At 56.0% G+C, this 22,597-nt stretch overlaps 1 protein-coding gene across 1 annotated transcript in view; it reads left to right on the plus strand.

Annotated features, from left to right (window-relative positions):
* The window catches only part of WDR27 (WD repeat domain 27), a 161,122-nt gene that overhangs the window by 27,507 nt on the left and 111,018 nt on the right, over positions 1-22,597 (plus strand). Inside the window, 11 exon segments of the mRNA XM_077757378.1 lie at positions 1,158-1,290; positions 2,436-2,539; positions 5,327-5,394; positions 5,596-5,717; positions 6,067-6,149; positions 7,951-8,029; positions 10,886-10,963; positions 14,811-14,908; positions 16,059-16,148; positions 20,552-20,673; positions 21,549-21,682. Of these exon segments, the coding sequence (XP_077613504.1) occupies positions 1,158-1,290; positions 2,436-2,539; positions 5,327-5,394; positions 5,596-5,717; positions 6,067-6,149; positions 7,951-8,029; positions 10,886-10,963; positions 14,811-14,908; positions 16,059-16,148; positions 20,552-20,673; positions 21,549-21,682 (1,111 nt within the window).

Here is a 22,597-nt window from a genome sequence, read left to right on the forward strand (position 1 = left end):
CCTTCACCCCAGCCTCCCCTGCATGCCCTCATGCTCCTGGGCCTCCCCTGTGCACCCCCATCCTCCCTGGGCCAGCCGCGCACCCCCTCACCCCCTGCTGACTGCATCACCCCCGGACGCCCCTGTGCGTCCCCCTCCCCTGGGCTGGCACAGCCCCTTTGCCCTGCACTGGCCCCCCTCTGCCCACGGATCTGATGTGGGAAACAAAGGCAGAAAGACACGTGATAAAAGTAAATTCCCTCATAACCTGCGGCCCAGTGGCCGAGGCTTGAGGCAGGCGGAGCAGCCCCTCCAGGAGCTCCCTGCTGACCCAGTGCTGGCGCTTCGCGGACAAGGGCCGGGCCGCCAGGACCCCAGGAACGTGCTTCTGGGGCCTTCCGTAGCCTCGCCTCCCCCAGCGCCCTGGTGTGCCAGCAGTCACCCCTCAGGACCCTGGGCCGCCCTGCTGCCCACGGGTCCTGTCCCTGCGCTTGACAAAACCGCCCTGTGGCACCACAGACGTCTCCGGGATAATTTCCTGGCCGTGGGCTCCGGAACCCCCCCCCCCCAACCCCCACCACCCCCCCCGCGCCNCGGCGTCCGCTGGCCCCGCAGGAGCAGACGCGCGGCTGGGAGACGGAGCTGCGCACTGTCCTTCCCAGTCCAGCCTGGGGCCGCCGTGGGCGCGAGCGGTGCGCCAACCCTGCGTCACAGCCAGCGTCACAGCCGGTCCGTCCCTGCCGCCCTCACGCCCTCCCGCTGTTCCTCCTCCTTAACCGGGTGGTTTGTGTCTCCCCTTCCCTCCCCTTCCTCCCCACCCCTCCCCTCCCCAAAGGTCAGAAATGACCTTTATTCCTGTATCTGCCCTCTTCCTGATGCTTTAACTCTTGGTTCTCTTCACCTCCTGCGTGAGGGCCCGTCCATCGGGAGGCAGGCCTCACCCTGCGTTGGGAACAGGGTTCACGCCAGCTGTGCCTGCAGCTCCACACCCTTCCCTACCGGCCTCCCGTAAGGGGCCTGCTCCGCACCGTGTTCTGTCTGCTGTGGGCTGAGGGCTTTCCTGGTCTCGGGACCTGATCATTCTCGCCCATGTCGTTTCCTGCAACATCCCGAGGAGCCAACTGTTTGCCCTTTGACTCGACTGATCATTTCAGTCTCATAGCTCAGATTATCAATAGTTCTGTGCCTAGAGGAGAGTCGGCCGCCCTGCGCACACAGCCTGGAGGAAGGGGACGAGGTGGAAGGAGGCCTCCCCGTGCTGGCACTGGCCCCGTGGGACCTCTCACTCCCGCGCGGCTCTGGGTGTGGACGGTGAGTAGGATGGACGCGGCCGATGCCAGGCAAAGAAAGCCTTACCAGAGTAGGTTCATTTTTGAAGAACGATTAAGCCATAACCAAATTATTTTTGTCTGTTGTAGTAATAACAACTGAGAAGTGAATTTAGGACTGCACACTTCCAAGTCTTAAAGCTGGTAAAGTTGGTCAATTATTTTTAAGTCTATTTAATAAAAGAAATAATATTAATTTTAAGTTCACTCACCAAAATCTAGGCAGATCTTGATTGTGTAATGAGGTAAAGGGGGATATAGTCATCGCTGCCCCACCCCCCCGCACCCCCATCTGTCCGCTCATCACACAGTTAAGAACGTGTTACGATCCCTCTCGCAGTGCGGAGGCGTCTAGGCAAACGGGCCTCCAGTCTCCCTGGACGGGGGGTGTTCCGGGGGGATGGGGAGCCGGCCTTGCCGTGGGGCCGAGTCTCCGCGGGTGCCCGGTTGGGTGGGAACACATCTGACCTGGGCTTGAGTTCGTTGAAGGCCTTCCGCCCCTGGGCGCACGGGGGGCTGCAGGCACCCACCTGCCTGGCCGCCCTTGGCATGGCGGTGCGTGTGCGAGGGTCTGAGAAGGAGCCCAGAGTGAGAGACGGTCCCAGGGCGGCGGGAGGCTCCAGGGGACCGAGCGGCAGGCGGGAGAGAGAATGCGGAGAGCCCGTCAGAGTGCAGGTCTGGCACAGCCAGCGGAGGCCTGGTGGCCCTTTGTTGATGTCTCCCCAGTTTGCACATTGATCCAGGAGGAGGAAGAGCTGCGGTCGGTGTCTCCTGGCTCGGCCGCGGGGGTCTGTTCCCTGGTGGCTGCGCCCCTTATTTCCAGACCCCACTGGGCAGGGCGCAGGTGCCATGGGCGCCTCGCAGGGAAGGACCCGGCACCTGCCACCGCTGTGAGCTCTGAGGAGGCCATAACCTTGCAGGTCACAGTTGAGTCAAGGTCTGGTTGTGGCCGTCTCACTTGTCTCCCCCGGACGGCAGGCACCCGGGAAGCTGGAGCCGTTTAGCGCCAGCCTGGCAGGCCCGGTTCCAGACCGTAAATGCCAAGAGCTGGCTGGCTGCCTGCCCGGTGGGCCGGAGGCCAGAGGAGTGAGACCCACACATGGTTCTCTCTTTTTCTTTTAAAATTAGCCTTCCTTCTGAGAGTGCCCCATGCGTGTGGGTTGGGAGTTCGGCAGGCCTATTCCTCTTTAATTTGGTGAACTTTGAACTGGAAGCCGTTTTACATTACAAGGGTAAGGTCAAAGTTCAGGTCACCTTTGATCTAAATGTCTCGTAACTTCCATTAATGTTTTTCTCTGACGTGTGGGAGGGCAACACCTTCAGCGGAGGAGTCCTGGTCGCCAGAACGTGTGGACGAGCGTGTGTGCCTGGCATCAGGCCACGGGCAGCCTCGGGCCTCCAGACTGTACTGTGTGAACTGAGCTGGGGCGGCTCCCGTGCATCCTCAAGTTCCGGGGCCTCCACGCTGGGCGTTGCCTCTGCCAGAGGTGTAGGCATGATTCCTGCTCCATCCCCCCTCGCTCCCCAAACTCTTACCCCTCAGGAGCCTCCCTGCGGCCCAGGTCACCTGTAGGCGGAGGCTCCCTTCTTTCTCTTTTAAGGCCCCGGAGCTTTGGGGACAGAGTTTGAGTTCTCAGCCTGGCCTCCCTGCTCATCAGAAGTCACTGCCCCTTCAGCACTCACTTAAGCACTTGGCCTGAACCCTCCAAACCTCGACTGGCCTGAGCGCCTTCTCCTCCTTCCGCTGGCCCTTGGAGGTTCCCCGGTACCGCTCTTAGATCCGGGCGTGTGCGCCCCGGGGGGTGTGTTCCCAGCTCCCCCACAGCCGCCCTACACCCGCTTCTCCAGGGATCGAGGGCCCCAGGGGAAGGGCTGTCGTGAGCGCGCAGGCCCGTTTGCGCTGGGCGTGCGGGCACATGGGGGTTTGTTCCCTCCACTGACCCTGTGAACATTGCTTGTTTGTTTCTCTTTGCTGGAAATTCAGATTTCGGGGGCCTCCGCATTCAGGTTGCTGGGTCGTGTGCGATGGTGAGCGGGGCNCCAGGCAAAGAAAGCCTTACCAGAGTAGGTTCATTTTTGAAGAACGATTAAGCCATAACCAAATTATTTTTGTCTGTTGTAGTAATAACAACTGAGAAGTGAATTTAGGACTGCACACTTCCAAGTCTTAAAGCTGGTAAAGTTGGTCAATTATTTTTAAGTCTATTTAATAAAAGAAATAATATTAATTTTAAGTTCACTCACCAAAATCTAGGCAGATCTTGATTGTGTAATGAGGTAAAGGGGGATATAGTCATCGCTGCCCCACCCCCCCGCACCCCCATCTGTCCGCTCATCACACAGTTAAGAACGTGTTACGATCCCTCTCGCAGTGCGGAGGCGTCTAGGCAAACGGGCCTCCAGTCTCCCTGGACGGGGGGTGTTCCGGGGGGATGGGGAGCCGGCCTTGCCGTGGGGCCGAGTCTCCGCGGGTGCCCGGTTGGGTGGGAACACATCTGACCTGGGCTTGAGTTCGTTGAAGGCCTTCCGCCCCTGGGCGCACGGGGGGCTGCAGGCACCCACCTGCCTGGACGCCCTTGGCATGGCGGTGCGTGTGCGAGGGTCTGAGAAGGAGCCCAGAGTGAGAGACGGTCCCAGGGCGGCGGGAGGCTCCAGGGGACCGAGCGGCAGGCGGGAGAGAGAATGCGGAGAGCCCGTCAGAGTGCAGGTCTGGCACAGCCAGCGGAGGCCTGGTGGCCCTTTGTTGATGTCTCCCCAGTTTGCACATTGATCCAGGAGGAGGAAGAGCTGCGGTCGGTGTCTCCTAGCTCGGCCGCGGGGGTCTGTTCCCTGGTGGCTGCGCCCCTTATTTCCAGACCCCACTGGGCAGGGCGCAGGTGCCATGGGCGCCTCGCAGGGAAGGACCCGGCACCTGCCACCGCTGTGAGCTCTGAGGAGGCCATAACCTTGCAGGTCACAGTTGAGTCAAGGTCTGGTTGTGGCCGTCTCGTCACTTGTCTCCCCCGGACGGCAGGCACCCGGGAAGCTGGAGCCGTTTAGCGCCAGCCTGGCAGGCCCGGTTCCAGACCGTAAATGCCGAGAGCTGGCTGGCTGCCTGCCCGGTGGGCCGGAGGCCGGAGGAGTGAGACCCACACACGGTTCTCTCTTTTTCTTTTAAAATTAGCCTTCCTTCTGAGAGTGCCCCATGCGTGTGGGTTGGGAGTTCGGCAGGCCTATTCCTCTTTAATTTGGTGAACTTTGAACTGGAAGCCGTTTTACATTACAAGGGTAAGGTCAAAGTTCAGGTCACCTTTGATCTAAATGTCTCGTAACTTCCATTAATGTTTTTCTCTGACGTGTGGGAGGGCAACACCTTCAGCGGAGGAGTCCTGGTCGCCAGAACGTGTGGACGAGCGTGTGTGCCTGGCATCAGGCCACGGGCAGCCTCGGGCCTCCAGACTGTACTGTGTGAACTGAGCTGGGGCGGCTCCCGTGCATCCTCAAGTTCCGGGGCCTCCACGCTGGGCGTTGCCTCTGCCAGAGGTGTAGGCATGATTCCTGGCTCCATCCCTCCTCGCTCCCCAAACTCTTACCCCTCAGGAGCCTCCCTGCGGCCCAGGTCACCTGTAGGCGGAGGCTCCCTTCTTTCTCTTTTAAGGCCCCGGAGCTTTGGGGACAGAGTTTGAGTTCTCAGCCTGGCCTCCCTGCTCATCAGAAGTCACTGCCCCTTCAGCACTCACTTAAGCACTTGGCCTGAACCCTCCAAACCTCGACTGGCCTGAGCGCCTTCTCCTCCTTCCGCTGGCCCTTGGAGGTTCCCCGGTACCGCTCTTAGATCCGGGCGTGTGCGCCCCGGGGGTGTGTTCCCAGCTCCCCCACAGCCGCCCTAAACCCGCTTCTCCAGGGATCGAGGGCCCCAGGGGAAGGGCTGTCGTGAGCGCGCAGGCCCGTTTGCGCTGGGCGTGCGGGCACATGGGGGTTTGTTCCCTCCACTGACCCTGTGAACATTGCTTGTTTGTTTCTCTTTGCTGGAAATTCAGATTTCGGGGGCCTCCGCATTCAGGTTGCCGGGTCGTGTGCGATGGTGAGCGGGGCCAGAGAGCAAAAGGTTAGTCCCGAAACACGCGCCGTCCTCGGACCCTGCCTAGCGCATCGGCGTGCTTCTCTCTTCCACGCGGGGGAGCGTGACCTGGTGTGTGAGTTTGGAGGCGCACGGTAACTGCCGGTGTGACGGGAGCAGGTCTGCCCTGTGCGGCTGGGGTCGCGGGCGTGCGCTCGCCGTTGACTGGATGACAACTGTCCCGCGCAGGCCGTCTGCTTACTCGCGTCCATGTTTGGTGGTCAGATCGCCTTGTTGGAGCTCCGTCTCGCAGCCCTGGTGCGGCGTCAGCAAGGTCCCGGTGCTGGGAGGAGCCTGTCGGTGCTGCCTCGGTGGGGTCCTCCCCAGCGGGCCCGCGTGCGTGGCCTTCCCGCTCGGGAACTCACACTCCCGTTGACTCCAAGAAGTACAAGTAAAGTGTAGTGAACTCCCAGCTCTGCTGACCAGTTTGAAAGACATTCTGGCTCCTGGCACTGCTTCTGTCTTGTTTAAGGCTAAATGATTCATAGTTAATTTTTAGCGTAAAAATATTGTAATACGTGTAAATTATAAGATAGCCCTTTTATTAAAAATATTAAAGATTATTTCTTAGAAAAGTCCACACCTACACGAGTTAGTCCCTGTGATGTCCTGACAGCGTGCGTCCTGTGAGCTTGCTCTCCTGGCGCTTTGTCTGCCTAGTGGCTGCGTCCTCTCCACGTCTCCGCTGCACTTCAGAGCCGCCGAGGAGCCCAGGACCACGCCGGCGCCTCAGCGACAACCGGGTCAGCACCCCCTGCTCTGGGACACAGGCGTGCCGGGGCGCCGGGGCTTCGACCTGCTCTGTGGATTTGTTTGTCAGCGTGAAAATTCAGCATTTCCTCCATCCGTTGCTGCTTTGTTTCTCGGCCTCTCACGGATTTTTTACATGCTGTTTGTGGTAGGGAATGTGCTAGATGTTTCTTTTTCCTGAATCCTGGATAATTTACATTCAGGTTAGTTAGCGCCCGATGCAACAAGGATTTCAGGGGTAGATTCCTTAAGCCCCTTACCCATTTAGCCCATCCCCCCTCCCACAGCCCCTCCAGCAACCCTCAGTTTGTTCTCTGTATTTAAGAGTCTCTTATGTTTTGTTCCCCTGCCTGTTTTTACATTACTTTTGCTTCCCTTCCCTTNCTCCTGGATAATTTACATTCAGGTTAGTTAGCGCCTGATGCAACAAGGATTTCAGGGGTAGATTCCTTAAGCCCTTACCCATTTAGCCCATCCCCCCTCCCACAGCCCCTCCAGCAACCCTCAGTTTGTTCTCTGTATTTAAGAGTCTCTTATGTTTTGTTCCCCTGCCTGTTTTTACATTACTTTTGCTTCCCTTCCCTTATTTTCATCTGTTTTGTATCTTAAGGTCCTCCTATGAGTGAAGTCATATGTTTATCTTTCTCTGACTAATTTCAATTAGCGTGATATCCTCTAGTCCCATCCATGTAGTTACAGATGGAAAGATTTCGTTCTTTTTGATTGCTGAGTCATATTCCATTGTATATAGATACCACATTTTCTTTATTCATTCTTCCATCGATGGACATTTGGGCTCTTCCCATACTTTGGCTATTGTCGATAGCGCTGCTATAAACACTGGGGAGCATGTGTCCCTTCGAATCAGCACACCTGTATCCCTTGGATAAATACCTAGTAGTACAATTCCTGGGTCATAGGGTAGTCCTATTTTTCATTCTTTGAGAAACCTCCATACTGTTTTCCAGAGTCGCTGCACCAGTGTGCATTCCCACCAGCAGTGCCAAGAGATCCTCTCTCTCCGCATCCTCGCCAACATCTGTTGTTACCTGAGTTGTTAATGTCAGCCATGCTGAGAGGTGTGAGGTGGTATCTCATTGTGCTTTTGATCTGTATTTCCCAGATGATGAGTGATGTTGAACATTGTTCCATGTGTCTGTGGCCATCTGGATGTCTTCTTTAGAGAAGTGTCTATTCATGCCTTTTGCCCATTTCTCCACTGGATTATTTGTTTTTTGGGTATTGAGTTTGATTAGTTCTTTATAGATTTTGTATACTAACCTTTTATCTGATATGTCATTTTCAAATATCTTCTCCCATTCTGTCGGTTGCATTTTAGTTTTGGTGATTGTTTTCTTCATTATACAGAAGCTTTTTATCTTGATGAGGTCCCAATAGTTCATTTTTGCTTTGGTTTCCCTTGCCTCTGGAGACGTGTTGAGTAAGAAGTTGCCGTAGCCGAGGTCAAAGAGGTTGTTGGCCTGTTTTCTCCTCTAGGATTTTGATGGGTTCCTGTCTTACATTTTGGTCTTTCATCCATTTTGAGTTTATTTTTGTGTCTGGTGTAGGAGAGTGGTCCAGGTTCGTTCATCTCCATGTCACTGTCCAGTGTTCCCAGCACCATTTGCAGAAGAGACTGTCTCTATTCCTTTGGATATTCTTTCCTGCTTTGTCAAAGATTAGTTGGCCATATGTTTGTGGGTCCATTTCTGGGTTCCCTATTCTGCTCCATTGAGCTGAGTGTCTGTTTTTGTGCCAGTAACATTTGCAACTTTTTAAACTCGTTTCACACAGTGGTGCGGAGCACCGTTCGGGACCAGCCCCTGGTTTTCCACAGCAAAGTGAGGTCGTCTGGGTACGCGACCGCCCCGCAGTGAGTAACCGGGCCGGGAGAGGTGGGAAGGATGTGTGTGGAGGGCCACCCCCGGTGCGGGGCAGGGGCCCGCGGACAGCAGTCAACTTGAGGCCGCGGCAGAGGTGTCAGCAGGCCCCGCCTGGGTGCTCGCCGTGTGCTCGCCTCCCGGGAGCCCTTTGGTCCTAACCAAGGGCAGCAACGGTGCCTGGTGACCTGGTCGGGTGCCGGGACAGGGACGGGCCCGTGGGAGTGAGGGGGACGCAGGGACGGAGACCTGGCCTCCTGGGCTTTCTGGGAGCATTAGGTATGTGTATCCAGACCCAGGTCAGCAGGTTGGGGACGGAGGGGGTCAATGATGAGGGCATTGGGAACGGTGTAGTGTCTGGGGAGTCTCAAGTACAGCAGAGCCTTGAAATCCCCTCGTCCTTCAGGGACGTCGCATTTCTTGGAAGTGGTCTTTGTGTTTCTATGTGAAATGCAGACAGGCCTCCACCGTCATCTCACCCCAAATCTTGAACTGTTTCGTGCTCTTCCCACAGCTCTGGGGTCCCTGCTCAGAACACAGGTCAAGGCTCTGGGAGGCTTTCTGGGGTCATCTGTCCCTTGACCTCACCTATGCCACGCTCCCCCTCACGCTCCTTTTCCGCCTCATCTGGCCCCCCGTCCATCCCCCTGCCTCAGGGCTCTTCATTGGTCCTTTCTTCCCCCTCACATGCCTTCCTGAGACTCACGTGGGTGCTGCTTACGGGGCAGCCAGTCTTGCTTCTGTACAGGCCGCCATCCCTGGCTGCGCCATAGAGCGTGCCTGTCTCTGCTGTTCCCTCTCAGCACCTGCCTGGTTTACTCTCTCTGGCCCGACTGTCTAGCATGACATCGTCTTTTACCTCCTGTTCATTCTGCAAACCCCTGAGCCTGGGACAGCACCTGGCACTCAGACCCTGTCACAAAGTACTGATGGTTGGATGGATGGATGGGTGAGTGGATGATGGATGGATGAATAGGTAGGTGTATGGGTAGCTGGATGGATGTATGGAGGGATGGATGGATGAATAGGCAGATGGGAAGATAGCTAGATGGATGCATGGAGGGATGGATGCATGGAGGGATGGATGTATGGAGGAATGGATGGATGGATGGATGGATGGATGGATGGATGATGAATAGGCAGGTGGGTGGATAGCTGGATGGATGCATGGAGAGATGGATGATGGATGGATGGATAAATAGGCAGGTGGGTGGATAGCTGGATGGATGCATGGAGGGATGGATGCATGGAGGGATGGATGGATGGAGGGATGGATGGATGGATGAATGGATGGATGGATGGATGATGAATAGGCAGGTGGGTGGATAGCTGGATGGATGCATGGAGGGATGGATGATGGATGGATGGATAAATAGGCAGGTGGATGGATAGCTGGATGGATGCATGGAGGGATGGATGGATGGAGGGATGGATGGATGGATGGATGGATGAATAGGCAGGTGGGTGGATATCTGGATGGATGCATGGAGGGCTGGATGATGGCTAGATTGGCAGGTGGAGGGATGGATGGATGGATCACTGTTGAGTGGATGCAGGCCTAGATGGATAGATGGATTCTGAACTGCACACTAGTTCATACACCATGCCTGTGGGCACTGGCTGTAGTGTGATCTCCTGTGTTCAGTGTGGACTCCTGAGGCCCCCTGTATTATGGCATGTCTTGAGTTCTGCATCCTGTGTGGATGCCCAGGGGGAGGAAGAGGCCGGACCATGAACGGCCCTGAGCACCAACCTGGGAGTTTGAACTTTACAGGGAAGGTACAGGGTGATGTTACAGTATGTTAAATGTGATCACCTCGTCAGGATGTGCAGCACGGTGGGAGGCAGTGTGAGGGACCGAGGGGAGGGGGGGAGGGCGGCCCCGACTGTGTCTGCCTCCCCCCTGGCTCGCTCCTGCTCCTTCTCAGGTGCTCCCTGCTGGCCACTGCTCAGTGGCCTGCTACCCTTTGTTGTGTTCTCTCCCATCCTCAGGGAATGGCATCCCCCCTCTTCTGGGCCCCAGGGCACTTTCAGATCCCGCAGCAAATGCAGAGCCCCCGGCCGTGGCCCAGGGTCAGGCCAGCCCCTCCTGCCCCTTGTTCTGATGGCCTCAGGCTGAGCCTGCTGCTGCCTCTGCAAGGCTCAGGTGCAGGTGCGGGATGGGGTGTGGCTGCCCCTCACCTGTCGCCAGAGCTCAGCACCATGTGCCCCAGCAGCTCTGGGGGCTTGTTTCTTCATCTTAAAAACAGGCCGGTACCAGGTGACTGTTCAGTGACCGCCAGAATTTAATCTAATTCTGTTAATGGGAGTTCAGTGTGACTTTCCAGTAATTTCACTTCTGCCTCTGAGTAGGTTTGCAAAATAATGTTCACAAGTGAAGTTTTGTTTCTATTATGATTATGTAAATTTATTCTCCAAAAGGAAACTACCATAAGAATCACGTTTTGTGTTCACTTTAATGGAATTCTGACTTTGTGAGCAGTTTTTTTGATTTATAAATCCTTCACACACATCTCACCAGATATGATCAATAGATAATTTGCAATGTGATCTTTACACAAAAGTGGTTATCTTAGTGTTTTTATAGTAGTCACAGTTTATAAGTAAATAGCTCAGTATCACCCAGAATTTTTATGGCAAAATATCAGCAGTGAAATAGCCAGTGTAGATGTATAATTGAAACAATAGATGTTATAATTAAAGTAATTAAGTGTTTGCTTTATTACTGGTTGGGACGCTGAAAGCATTTACATGTTTGTATATTATGTCTGTTTTGCTACAAAATTCAGATCTCTTAAAAAGCTTGGACCAGTAATCTTTGAGATGACGTAAGAGTTTTCTTTCCACAGCGTAACTATGTTTTCACCAAAGACCAACAGCAGGTGTCCTGGCGACAGCCCTTCACGACACAGGAGCAGACACAGGCGGTGCGTCTCTGACTCACCTTTCAGAGTGGATGTGGCACAGCTCGGGGGGGCCCTTAAATACTGCATGTGACTTTGTTTCAAACAGGTGTCCAACTCTAAGTACCTGATGTGTACGCAGGCACACGTACGCACAGTGTGTGTACATTATTTGTAAGTACCTCATGCGTACGCAGGCACACGTACACACAGTGTGTGTACGTCACTTGTAGGTACCTGATGCGTACACAGGCACACGTACGCACAGTGTGTGTATGTCACTTATAGGTACCTGATGCGTCCGCAGGCACACGTACGCACAGTGTGTGTACGTCACTTGTAAGTACTTGATATATACATCATTTGTATATGTCCTTTTAGTCTGATTCAGTTCTTATCCGTTTTTCACACAGGCTGCTGTTTTTGCCATCTTAACAACTTGGCAATATTTTTTTCTTTTTTCTTTAAATCCAAGTTAGTTAACATATAGTGTAATAATGATTTCGGGAGTAGAACGCAGTGATTCATCACTCGCATATAACAAGTGCTCATCCCCAAAGTGTCTCCTCCATGCCCATCACCCATCGAGCCACTACCCCCACTCACCCCACCAACCCTCAGTTCTAAGGCTTACGGTTTGTCTCCCTCTTTGTTCATCTTATTTCTCCTTCCCTTCCCCTGTGTTCGTCTGTTTTGTTTCTTAAATTCCACATATGAATGAAATCATATGATATTTCTCTCTTTCTGATTGACTCATTTTGTTGAACACAGTACCCTCTAGTTCCATCTGTGTTAGCTGCAAATGGCAAGGCTCCATTCTTTTTGATCACTGAGTACTATTCCATTGTGTATATATAAACTACTTCTTTATCCACTTGTCAGTCAGTGGACATTTGGGCTCTTTCCATAATTTGGCTATTGTTCATGTTGCTATAAACATCAGGGTGCATGTGCCCCCTTGAATCGGCATTTTTGTATCCTTTGGGTAAATACCTAGTAGTACGATTACTGGATTGTAGGGTAGTTCTATTTTTAATTTTTTGAGGAACCCCTACCATTTTCCAGAGTGGCTGCACCAGTTTGCATTCCCACTAACAGTGCAAAAGAGATTCTCTTTCTCCGCATCCTTGCCAACACCTGTTGTTGCCTGAGTTGTTAATGTCGGCCATTCTGACAGGTGTGAGGTGGTATCTCATTGTGGTTTTGATCTGTATTTCCCAGGTGATGAGTGATGTTGAGCAGTTTTTCATGTGTCTGTTGGCCATCTGGATGTCTTCTTTGGAGAAGTGTCTATTCATGTCTTCTGCCCATTTCTTCACTGGATTAATATTTTTGGGGGGTGTTGAGTATAATTTCTTTATGGTCTTTGGATACTAACCCTTTACCTGATATGTTGTTTGCAAATTTCTCCTCACATTCTTGCCTTTTAGTTTTGCTGATTGTCTCCTTCATTGTGCAGAAGCTTTTTATCTTGATGAGGTCCCAGTAGTTCATTTTTGCTCTTGTTTCCCTTTGCCTCCAGAGGCAATATTTAATTTTTGTTAAAATACTGTTTTAAGAAAGTGTTGTGGCCAATGATGGATCATTTTTGATGTTTCATGCTTAATAATTGGACAGAAAAATTGGACTAGCTATGGGCTCCAGGCAAATTTTGAATGGCCAGCAGTGAGCTCACTGACATGGACGTACTTGTTGGACAGCACTGTTGCTCAGGATGTGCAGGACAGTGTCCAGCCTGCCGATCCCTGGGCCCCGTGTGTCTAGATGGGAAGGTGTTTGGGGGACTTCTGGGACCTTCCCAGCACCACACTTTGAGATTACCTCATTTGGATGGAGACTATGGGCTACGGTAGTGAAGTATCACCCAGTGCAGCCTGCAGCCCGTCTACACCCACGCTGTGGGGGTGGAGACCATGGGCTATGGTAGTGAAGTATCACCCACTGCAGCCTATAGCCCATCTACACTCACGCTGTGGGGGTGGAGACCATGGGCTACAGTAGTGAAGTATCACCCAGTGCAGCCTACAGCCCGTCTACACCCACACTGTGGGGGTGGAGACCATGGGCTATGGTAGTGAAGTATCACCCAGTGCAGCCTACAGCCCGTCTACACCCACACTGTGGAGGTGGAGACCATGGGCTATGGTAGTAAAGTATCACCCAGTGCAGCCTACAGCCCATCTACACCCACACTGGGGGTGGAGACCATGGGCTACAGTAGTGAAGTATCACCTGCTGCAGCCTACAGCCCGTCTACACCCACACTGTGGGGGTGGAGACCATGGGCGACGGTAGTGAAGTTTCACCCATTCCAGGCTCCAGCCCGTCTATGCTTGAGCAGTCACTTGCCAGATGCTGGTTTTACCCACATCTCATGATGTTTTTCTTAAGACCCCTTCTCTTCCTGCCCGTCTGTCCTGGTCCTGTATCAGTGGGTCACTGATGGTGAGGATGTGCCCCCAGCAGGTGCCCCCAGACCCTGGACAGCTGTCTGTGGTTGGGTATAGAATGCAGCACCAAAGGGCTCTGCTCAACTCTGATCTTTTCGATGACTTTTTCCTATGAGAATCCTGCTTTCCAGAAAGAGCCAGCTGTCTTTGTTGTGTTTCTGGCCCCAGGGGGCATTGCGTTGAGGGGTTTCTGGTGGCCTGGAGACGAGGACCCCAAGCAGCGTGCTGGGCACAGGCGAGTGTTTCTCGGGGAAAGGCCCCTCTGAACACCTACCGAGTTTAGCTTTGAAGGGATGGCACTGTCCGGCTGGGGCGGGCGTGCAAGCCAGAGCTCCCAGCTTTTACTGCAGATAAAGGAGTGAATAAATGTGTGTGACTTGTCATTCGGTAACTTCCAGCTTCAAACGGCCTGTCTTCAGGTCATGGCTGCCTTCTGTCCCGCCCCGTGCAGTGCGCCTGGCGCCTCTCCACGTCCCCCTAAGCTGGTGGCAGTGCTGCCTGACGGGGGGTTTTGTGCTCAGTTCACACTGGATTTCAGGCCTGAGGTGGGAAGGCCGTGGAGGCCACACGGGTGCTAGTGAGGGGCCTGGCCTCCTGCGCCCTGGCTGGTCCCCAGGCCACGGGGCCAGCGGCCACTCAGGCTGCCACACCAGCTGCTGACCGTGGACACCGGGCAGACTCTGCCTGAAGCCCTGCGTGGCCCCTGTGGGCCATGCCACCTTGCGCCCAGGGCCTGTGGGCTCCACGCCACCCGGTCTGCCCCCCCCTCCGCCTGCCCCACATGGCCCCGACCGTCGGTCCTCCTCCCCAAGTCTGTGGTCTCGTATGGACTGTGGATGTGATTATTTTCTGGGCAGATAGAAGCTGTTTGCAGATTGTCTGAGTAATTAGTGGACAGTCACCCACACGGACCCAGAAACTGGGCTGTGAGGTGTGTCTTCTCTTGCCGAGGTGCTCTCCCCGAGTCACCCCAGGGTACCCTTGAGTCATGGGAAACCTGAGAAATCCTCGACGTTTTGTACTTAAAATATGTGTGTTGTTTCGTGGCCTGAAGGTATTTCTGTACATTCACAGTCGATAGTATAAAATTGCACATGTGACTAGGGGAAAATCCACCATTTCTAGTTTATTTTTTACTTAAAAATTTTTTTTTAAACATTTATTTATTTTTGACCGACAGAGAGAGACAGTGTGAGCAGGGGAGGGGCAGAGAGAGAGGGAGACACAGAATCCGAAGCAGCTCCAGGCTCTGAGTTGTCAGCACAGAGCCCTATGTGGGCCTCGAACCCACGAACCATGAGATCATGACCTGAGCCGAAGGCGGACGCTCAGTTGACTGAGCCAGCCAGGTGCCCCTATTTTTTATTTCTAATTTCACTTTGAACTCTCTTGATTTTCATTTTCTCTCATGTTCCTTCAAGTAAGGAGTACCCTTTGGAGAGTTCTCCGCCAGCCAGACTCCACGGGCAGCGAGTCCTCAGCCACAGGCCAGCCGCCGCGCGCTGTGTCCAGTTCTCAGGTGCGCTGAGTCCGGGGCCACGCTTCCCTGCATGTGCGAGGGTCTCTTACCCGCCACCGTGCTGCTGTAAACAGGGCTCAAGAGTCTTGCTTGCAGTTGTCTGGCACTGCCGGGGTCAGGATGAAAGCCAAAGGTCACCCAGAACGAGGGTGTTGGCGCTTGTGCTGGCCGCTGCTGAGGCCACTGAGGCACAGGGCCCTGGATGGAGGCCTCCCTGGGTCTGCGCGAAGAGCCTGGCAGGGGTCTGGGGGACGGGGCGGACGAGCTCTGTGTCCCGTGGCGGCTCCCTCCCTTCCCCCCGACGGAGCCTTTCCCGCCCAGCGGACCCCACAGCGCCCCAACCAGACGGCTTCTCTGGGTCTTCATTTTTCTGAAGCAGGTTTGCAGGAAGTGGGGCGCAGCTCCCACCCAGGCAGCTCCCCTCTTTGAGCCCTTTTCTTCAGAAGCATGAGTCATTTCTGGGTTTAAATGGAGTCAGTCCAGGGTGGGGAGGCGGCTTCTGTCTGGGGGCCAGTACCCGCCCCACCGGCCTCCATGACCGTGTCACCAGCCATCCCCTCAGTTCTCCAAGTGCGCTCATGCCTACGGTTCATCGTTGCTTACAGCTGGGTTTCATATAATCCTCGCCAAGGCATATTTTGAATAACTTTGGGAAATAAGATAACCTACTCTCAACAGTAAAGTATCTTTCTGATATTCAGTGGGCTTGCTTGTGATTACATGATACAGTTGGGTTTGAAAATTACAGGGAGTTCTGTAATTTAGCTCTACCCTGTTTTAGGGTTATGTTTAAATAAAACTGTTTAGTTGAATAACGTGTCTTAAAAAAATCTGTGGGTGGGAGGCAGGGCGCCCTGGGTTAGGGTACTTCGGGCTCGGATCCCAGCGCCGACTCTTGACTAGCCCTGCCGCCGGGGCCTGCTGCCTCAGCTCCTCCGTCCGGGCCCTCTCTGTGAGGGAGCCGGGGGGACGTCCCCCGGTGGGCCCTCAGAGGGTGCCGGTTGGCTGTGGGGCACATGCTGTTTGTTGTGGATTTTCTCACCGCCTGAGAAGCCCAGCCTCAAGCTGACTACAGCTCTGTGCTTCCCGTAGCGAGGTGCCTCCTGTGCGCTGTGACTTCATAGGCGTTTCTCTTGCTGTTTTTAAGCAGGAGATGGACGATGGCTGGCCTGTGGCTTAGCCAACCACTTGGCGCTGGTCTTCCGTGCCGATCTCACCGGGACACCCACTGTCTTCTCAGGTACAGCGTGTGGGTCTCCTCGTGGTCCTGGGTGTCGACTGCCACGTGCCCTTCCATTCCCTTCAAGGTCAGAACGGAATAGAACTAAGGCCCGCATGGAGGCTTCGCGAGCTAGATGGGCCCCGCCACGCCGGGCAGAGGGCGTAACCGGGGCGGCCAGGGCGGCGGGCACTTCTGCCGCGGGGGCGCCGAGGTCTGAGAGCAGAGCTTTTGCAAAGGTCCAGGGGAGGGTGCAGTCGGATCTCACAGACTCGTGACCAAAGCAGGTTCGGAAAGTTAGGAGGGCTTGTCTGCAGACGTTTTCATAAAGGTGACGAGGCGAGGGCGTTTCTAGGTGAGTAGACTCGAGGGGACGGCAGTGGTGTGGGAAGTCTCGCCGGCTCAGTTTCCTGACAGACTCCCGGTCCCCGAGCCTGAGCTACCGGAACTGCCTGCTTTAAGACTCATGCTTGGTACCTGTTTTAGCAACAGTAAAAACCCAACAAGCGAATGCTGCCAGTCCAGGTGCTGACGTAGATGNCTGTGGACTCAGGCTCCCCATCCTGGCGGTCGGGAGGAGGGCCCCCGTGGAGGGTGCCCCCCAGCCTGCAGCCCGCATTGTGCCCCACGCACCCTGTGGCTCCTCCTGGCTCGAAACTGTGCCCTGGATGTTCTCGCTAAGGCGCCTGGCGTGTGCTGGTCTCTCTGTTACTCCACGACTGTCATAAATAGCAATTATGTCCAATGGGGACACTTCTCTAAGTGTCTTACTGCTGAGGCCACTGAGGCTTGTGGCTGAATTAAGATAATGCAGTAGATACCCGAACTCGCCTACTTGTGTTTTGGGGAAGAGTCATTCTTCACACCCACCTTGTGCAGCTGGTTTAACAGTCCTGTAGTTCAGCTCTGAAAGCGAGTGCTTTCTCTGCACTTGCCGCGGGGAGCAGGAAAATGGGCACCTTCACCTTCATCATCATCTAAGACAAATGAGAGGTTTGTTCTGGGTGTTTTGTTGTGGGTAGAATCAGATGCTGAATTCGATTTCCCTCCTGCAGGGTTCTCAGAGGGCACAGGTGGGTGTGCCTTCTGGTCTGAAAACCAGAGATCAAGGTTGTGTTGGATTTAGTAAGGGCACTGATGTTGGTGCCGTGGCTCTCAGAACGCCTTCCGTGGAAGGCGCTCACGTTTGTGCCGTGGCTCTCAGAACGCCTTCCGTGGAAGGCGCTCACGTTTGTGCCGTGGCTCTCAGAACGCCTTCCGTGGAAGGCGCTCACGTTTGTGCCGTGGCTCTCAGAACGCCTTCTGTGGAAGGCGCTCACGTTTGTGCCGTGGCTCTCAGAACGCCTTCTGTCCCACCTTGTGCAGCACCCGCCTTGGAACTCCTGCCCCTGGGTCAGCAAGCGCTGGGCACGGAGCAGACGGGGGGTGTGCCCGAGGCTGAGGGCTGTAACACTGAGCCTCTGGGGCCAGCCACTCCAGGAGATTAAATTGAATTAATATTTTATTAAGTAATGCAGAATTGCATAAAAACCAGTTCTTAATAAGGTAGAGTTAAGCTGAGAACCTTTGCTTCCTGGTGTGCAGGTCTCCGTCCACTGGAGCTCAGCCACGCTGTCGGTGTCCGCCTTCCTTCTCCGTGGTGTGGGGACCACACACCCGGCCGTGGCTGTGGCCGTGGCCCCGGGGAAGGAGAGGACTCAGATGTGTTTGTGTCCTGGTCATTCGGTTCTGAGGCTTATCTCCCCAGCACGCACAACGCAGGGACATCGGCCACCCCGGGGGGAGGTCGTCCGCGTGGTGCAGCGAGCCGGCCCGGTGCGCAGCCCAGAACTGAGGAGGTCAGCCTGCGCCCCGCAGAGGCACGCTGGCCAGCGGAGCTGGGGTCCCGCGCGAGGCCTGGAGGTCACAGCTGCCTGTGTGCAGGGGGAGCTCGGGCAGAAGGTCGTATGGGGGTTCCCGCAGTCCTCATTCGGAGTCAGAGGTCTGTCCCTCGGCTCCTAGGCTCCTAGCTGCCGCCTTGGGCAGGCTTGTCGGCCCGGGACACGTGGGCACCAGCAGAGGGCGCCCCTTTCCTGTCTGCATCGGGAGTGCCTCTACCTTCTTGGGTGACTCAGTGGGCCCCGTCTGGGCGCCCAGGCTTGGAACAGCATGTAGTGGTGGGAGGGACCGGAGCACGGAAGGAGGGCGTCCCCACGCGGCAGTGGGCGACCGCTTAATAGGGAAGGACACCCAGCTAGACGGTGGTGACGTGGCCGTGTGTCCCTGCAGCCCGTGGGAGGAGGGAGGCGGCGGTGGAGGGAGCCGCTCGCTCGGCCGGAATTGCAGGTGCTCCCGCGGGTCCGGGCCCGACGGGGCAGCGCTGGCCGCCCCCCTGTGGCGCCCTTGCCCTGGGTCTGCGGCCGGGACGCCAGCGGTGGCTGTGGGCCCTGGGACACACCAGGTCTCGGGCCTCAGACACACCAGTTCACCGCCAGTGAACGCTCCGGGGCCCCTCTCCGGTGGCGGTTCCAAGCCGGCTCCCCCGCCGCCCCGCAGTGGCCACGACGCCCGCTCACAGGGCCTTAGTCCTTCTGCTGAAACTGCCACGAGCCGCCACCAGGGGGCAGCAGCGCCTGTGCAGCTGAAATTCTGGCTGGGTGGCCGCGGTCAGACTGCAGTCCCTGCCCCTCATGAATCTCTCCCGCTTCCCCATCTTCCTCGTGTTGGTTTGACGGCGGTGGGGGGGGGGGATGTGAGCCTGCAGTTCAGGGTCTCCTCTTCGGGGGTCTGGCCGCAGCAGGAACGTCCGCACGGTTGTGGGGGCTCCGTGCCCGTCCAGGGAGGTGGGTGCCACGGCCGGGCTGGGTCCCCGGTGCGCTGCTCGCCTGGGGCCCCTCTGCGCAGTCCCGGGGGGTGTGGGATGCGGGGCCTGCGCGGGACGACAGCCTCTGCGGCGCAGGGTCACGGGGGCCACGGGGCCACGCGGCCTGGCACTGGGTCTAGCCCCCCGGGTTCTGCCCCGCCCTCTCCGTCCCCACTTCGGAAGGCGCCCGGTTTTCATTAACGAAACCGCCCGCGCCCTCCAGGGCCACCTGCCCCTCCTTTCCTTGGGCTCCTGTCGTGAGAGCGGCAGGTGGCTGCAGGGTCAGGCTGGCTTTAAGACGCCTCCCCGGGGTGGCCACCTTTGTCAGTGGTCGCGGATGGGGCGTGTGTGAGCAGGTGCCGGACGGGAGGAGCGGCTGGCGGGCGGGTGGGGTCCCGGGCCCTCCGTGGTCAGCGCGGAGCTGGCTGCACGGACCGCTGCCCCACTGACCACGTGTGTGTTTGGGGAGAGGTGCCGCGTGGACGCCCAGCCCTGCACATCCCGGCTCCTGTCTAGGAGGGCAAGGCGCCCCGGAGATCGCGCCCCTGACCCGTCAGCGCAGGGGCCCGGCGTTCCCACCGCCCGACGTGAGGACCAGGCCCCTGCCGAGCGGCGACTCGCTGCCTGCGGGCTCGGGGCGGTGGTGGGGGTGACACAGGTCGGGGGCCCCAGTGGCCCGAAGCACAGACCGCACTTGTCCTTGTAGAACTTCTCTCTAGGGGTTTTGGATTAGAAGTGAGAAGCAGGTAACCACTGTTTCTCGACCACGTTTCTTTTCAGCCGTGGCGTGTGCGCTCCTCTCCGGGCAGCACATTCGACAAACGGTTCCCGCGGCCTGTGGTGCGGCCCCGGGGGCGAGTGCGTGGCCAGCAGCGGCCTAACAGGCCGTCCCGTGGCACCTGACCCTGTGCAGTCAGCCCCGTGAGTGCTCCCTTCCAGGCTGGAAGACCAGCAGCTCCTTAAGATGCGTTATCGTGAAGTCCACAGATTTTTTTTTTCTGTTTTATATTTTTTTAATATTTATTTATTTTTGACAAAGAGACAGAGCATGAGTGGGGGAGGGTCAGAGAGAGAGGGAGACACGGAATCTGAAGGAGGCTTCAGGCTCCGAGCTGGCAGCACAGAGTCCGACGTGGGGGTCGGATCCACAGACTGTGAGATCATGACCTGAGCTGAAGGTGGACGCTTAACCGACTGAGACCCCCAGGCGCCCCTGAAGTCCACAGATTTCTATACATTTTATAAGTTTCTGCATTTTTTTCTTCTTTTAAGACACAAATTCAAACGTAATTTTGAGCTTCCTGTTTTATTTTTCCTTTTTTAATAGTTTATTGTCAAGTTGGTTTCCATGTAACACCCAGTTCTCATCCCCCCAAGTGCCCCCTCCACGCCCATCATATGTTTTAAATATAAGTTTTTGGAATCCCTCCATCACAAACCACGTTAAATCTTCAAATGAGGTAAAAGTCTCCTTCTTGGCCTTTGGTTTCACTGGTGTCCCTGTGGCCTGGCCACTTATTCCTAGAAGCTGCACTTGGCTGTGCCGCATGAAGGTTCCAGGTGCCCCTCTGTGTCCCATGAGGTCAGGACGGGGCGGTGAGCACCGTGTGCTGGAGTCACGACGGCAGGTGGCTGCCGTCGGCCGCCCTGGACGGGACGCTGAGGGCGTGGACGCCGCGTAGGGCGGAGCTGGTGCTGTGTGTGGTAAGGGGCGACGGCGGGCCGGGACTTCACCCTCACCACGCGTGTCACAGGCTCACGGAGGCTCAGTGGCGCCTCCTCGGGCCCCAGGCTCTTAGCCTAACTGGGAGGCCGGGGACCGGGTGAGCCAGGGATACACCGGCGCTCCGACAGTGGCTGACGATGAAGTGTCTTCTCAAACACGTGCGTGTGTGTACCTGCCCGCGTACCTAACGTGCGCGTACACACAGTACGTGTGAGCATCTAGATGTGCTTGGGGGGGAGCGCCTGGGGAGGGGGAGGCAACCCGGGAGGGAGGTGCCCGTCTCACGGCCAACATGGGAACAGGGTAGCGGGCTGAGGAGCCCGCAAACCGCAAGTTGTCAAAGATGTGGTTTGCTCGCTTCCTGGGAGTCTGTCATAAGGGGGGTCGAATCCTAGGAGACTGAGCGGGAGGGAGGCGCGTCGGACCCGGGGCCCTGGGTCGGGAAGTTTGGCAGCAGGCGGAGGGGACGCACCTGTTTTAGGGCTGTTGACACTCTTACCTCAGGCGGCTGAGACGCAGCCTGAGGGCGGACCCCTCAGGGGTCAGGACCCCTCAGGCCAGGCTATGCCGTGGCCACAGTTCTGTCTTTAATAAAATCCTCGCTATTCATGTGCTCGCTGCCACGTGTCGGTCTCATTTTAAAGTTTTTAAGTGGCCAGAATTCAAGACACTTGCTACGTGGACCCTCTTTTAGAAGTAGTCAGAGAGGGGACAAAATTGGAAGCAGGTTGACGCTCTGTCTGAACGCGTGGGGTAGACGTGTGGGGCTGAGACGAAGACGGTCGTGTTTGGAGCGGCGGAGTTCCGTGGTAAGGCCTGTTGCGTCGGCGGTCACTCCCCGTCCGCCTTGCAGGGCAGAGCCCTGTGTCCGAAGCCCGTCCGCTGCGCACAGTTTTACTCCACGGACACTTTCATACTGTCTTCTGCCGGCCCTGAACTCCAGCTCCTGAAGTACCACATCGACACGAGCAAGGACGAGATAAGAAGGTACGTAGCCTCCTCTGCCGGCTTCCCTCTCGGCGGGGGACGCGGCGTTCCAGGGCTGCCGTGTGTGAAACAGGTGTTTCCGGTGGCGAATGTTACGTGGTCGCCTCCTGGCAGGCTGCTGGCCAGGGCCTGGTGACCGGCCTCTCCCCGCCCGGGGCCCGACGTGCGGCCCCGCTCACGGGGCCCAGGGCGGGTGACGACAGGCTCCGGGGCTTCGGAACGTGGAGTTCTCACCTTTGATGGCTGTTGTGCGGGACGATTACTGCTGTGTTTATGACGAAGCTGGAGACGAAACGTTTCCCACACATGCGTGTGCTGAGTATTTGTACTAAATGCCTGTTTAGCTACACCTCCTTTTGGTCAATATTAACATTTGTTTGTTTCCAAAGTTTTTAAAGAAATGAAAGTTATAGGGATAATGAGAGGCTGCCTTTCCAGAGCTTTCCCGCCCCTGGTCCCTCAGCCCCCCAGGCCCCCGCCCCGCTCACCCGAGTGAGTGTAGCACCACCGGGCCCGNTGTTTCATCGTTGTTTTGCTTTGAGATTCCACTCGTAAGTGAGATCATATAGTGTCTCTTCTTCTCAGACTTATTTCACTGAAATTCCAGTTTGTGTTCTTTCTTGTGCCTGAGTAACATTCCGTTTGTGTGGTGTGTGTGTGTGTGTGTCTCTCTGTATGTGTCTGTGCGTGTGTCTCTCTCTGTATGTGTCTGTGTGTCTTTCTGTATATGTCTGTGTGTGTGTGTGTCTCTCTCTCTATGTGTCTGTGTGTGTGTCTCTCTCTCTATGTGTCTGCGTGTCTGTGTGTCTGTGTATGTGTCTGCGTGTGTGTCTCTCTCTCTGTATGTGTCTGTGTGTCTTTCTGTATATGTCTGTGTGTGTGTGTGTGTCTCTCTCTGTATGTGTCTGTGTGTGT

This window comes from Crocuta crocuta, unplaced genomic scaffold (genome assembly GCF_008692635.1).
Source record: "Crocuta crocuta isolate KB4526 unplaced genomic scaffold, BGI_CrCroc_1.0 scaffold506, whole genome shotgun sequence".
NCBI classification, from domain to species: domain Eukaryota; kingdom Metazoa; phylum Chordata; class Mammalia; order Carnivora; family Hyaenidae; genus Crocuta; species Crocuta crocuta.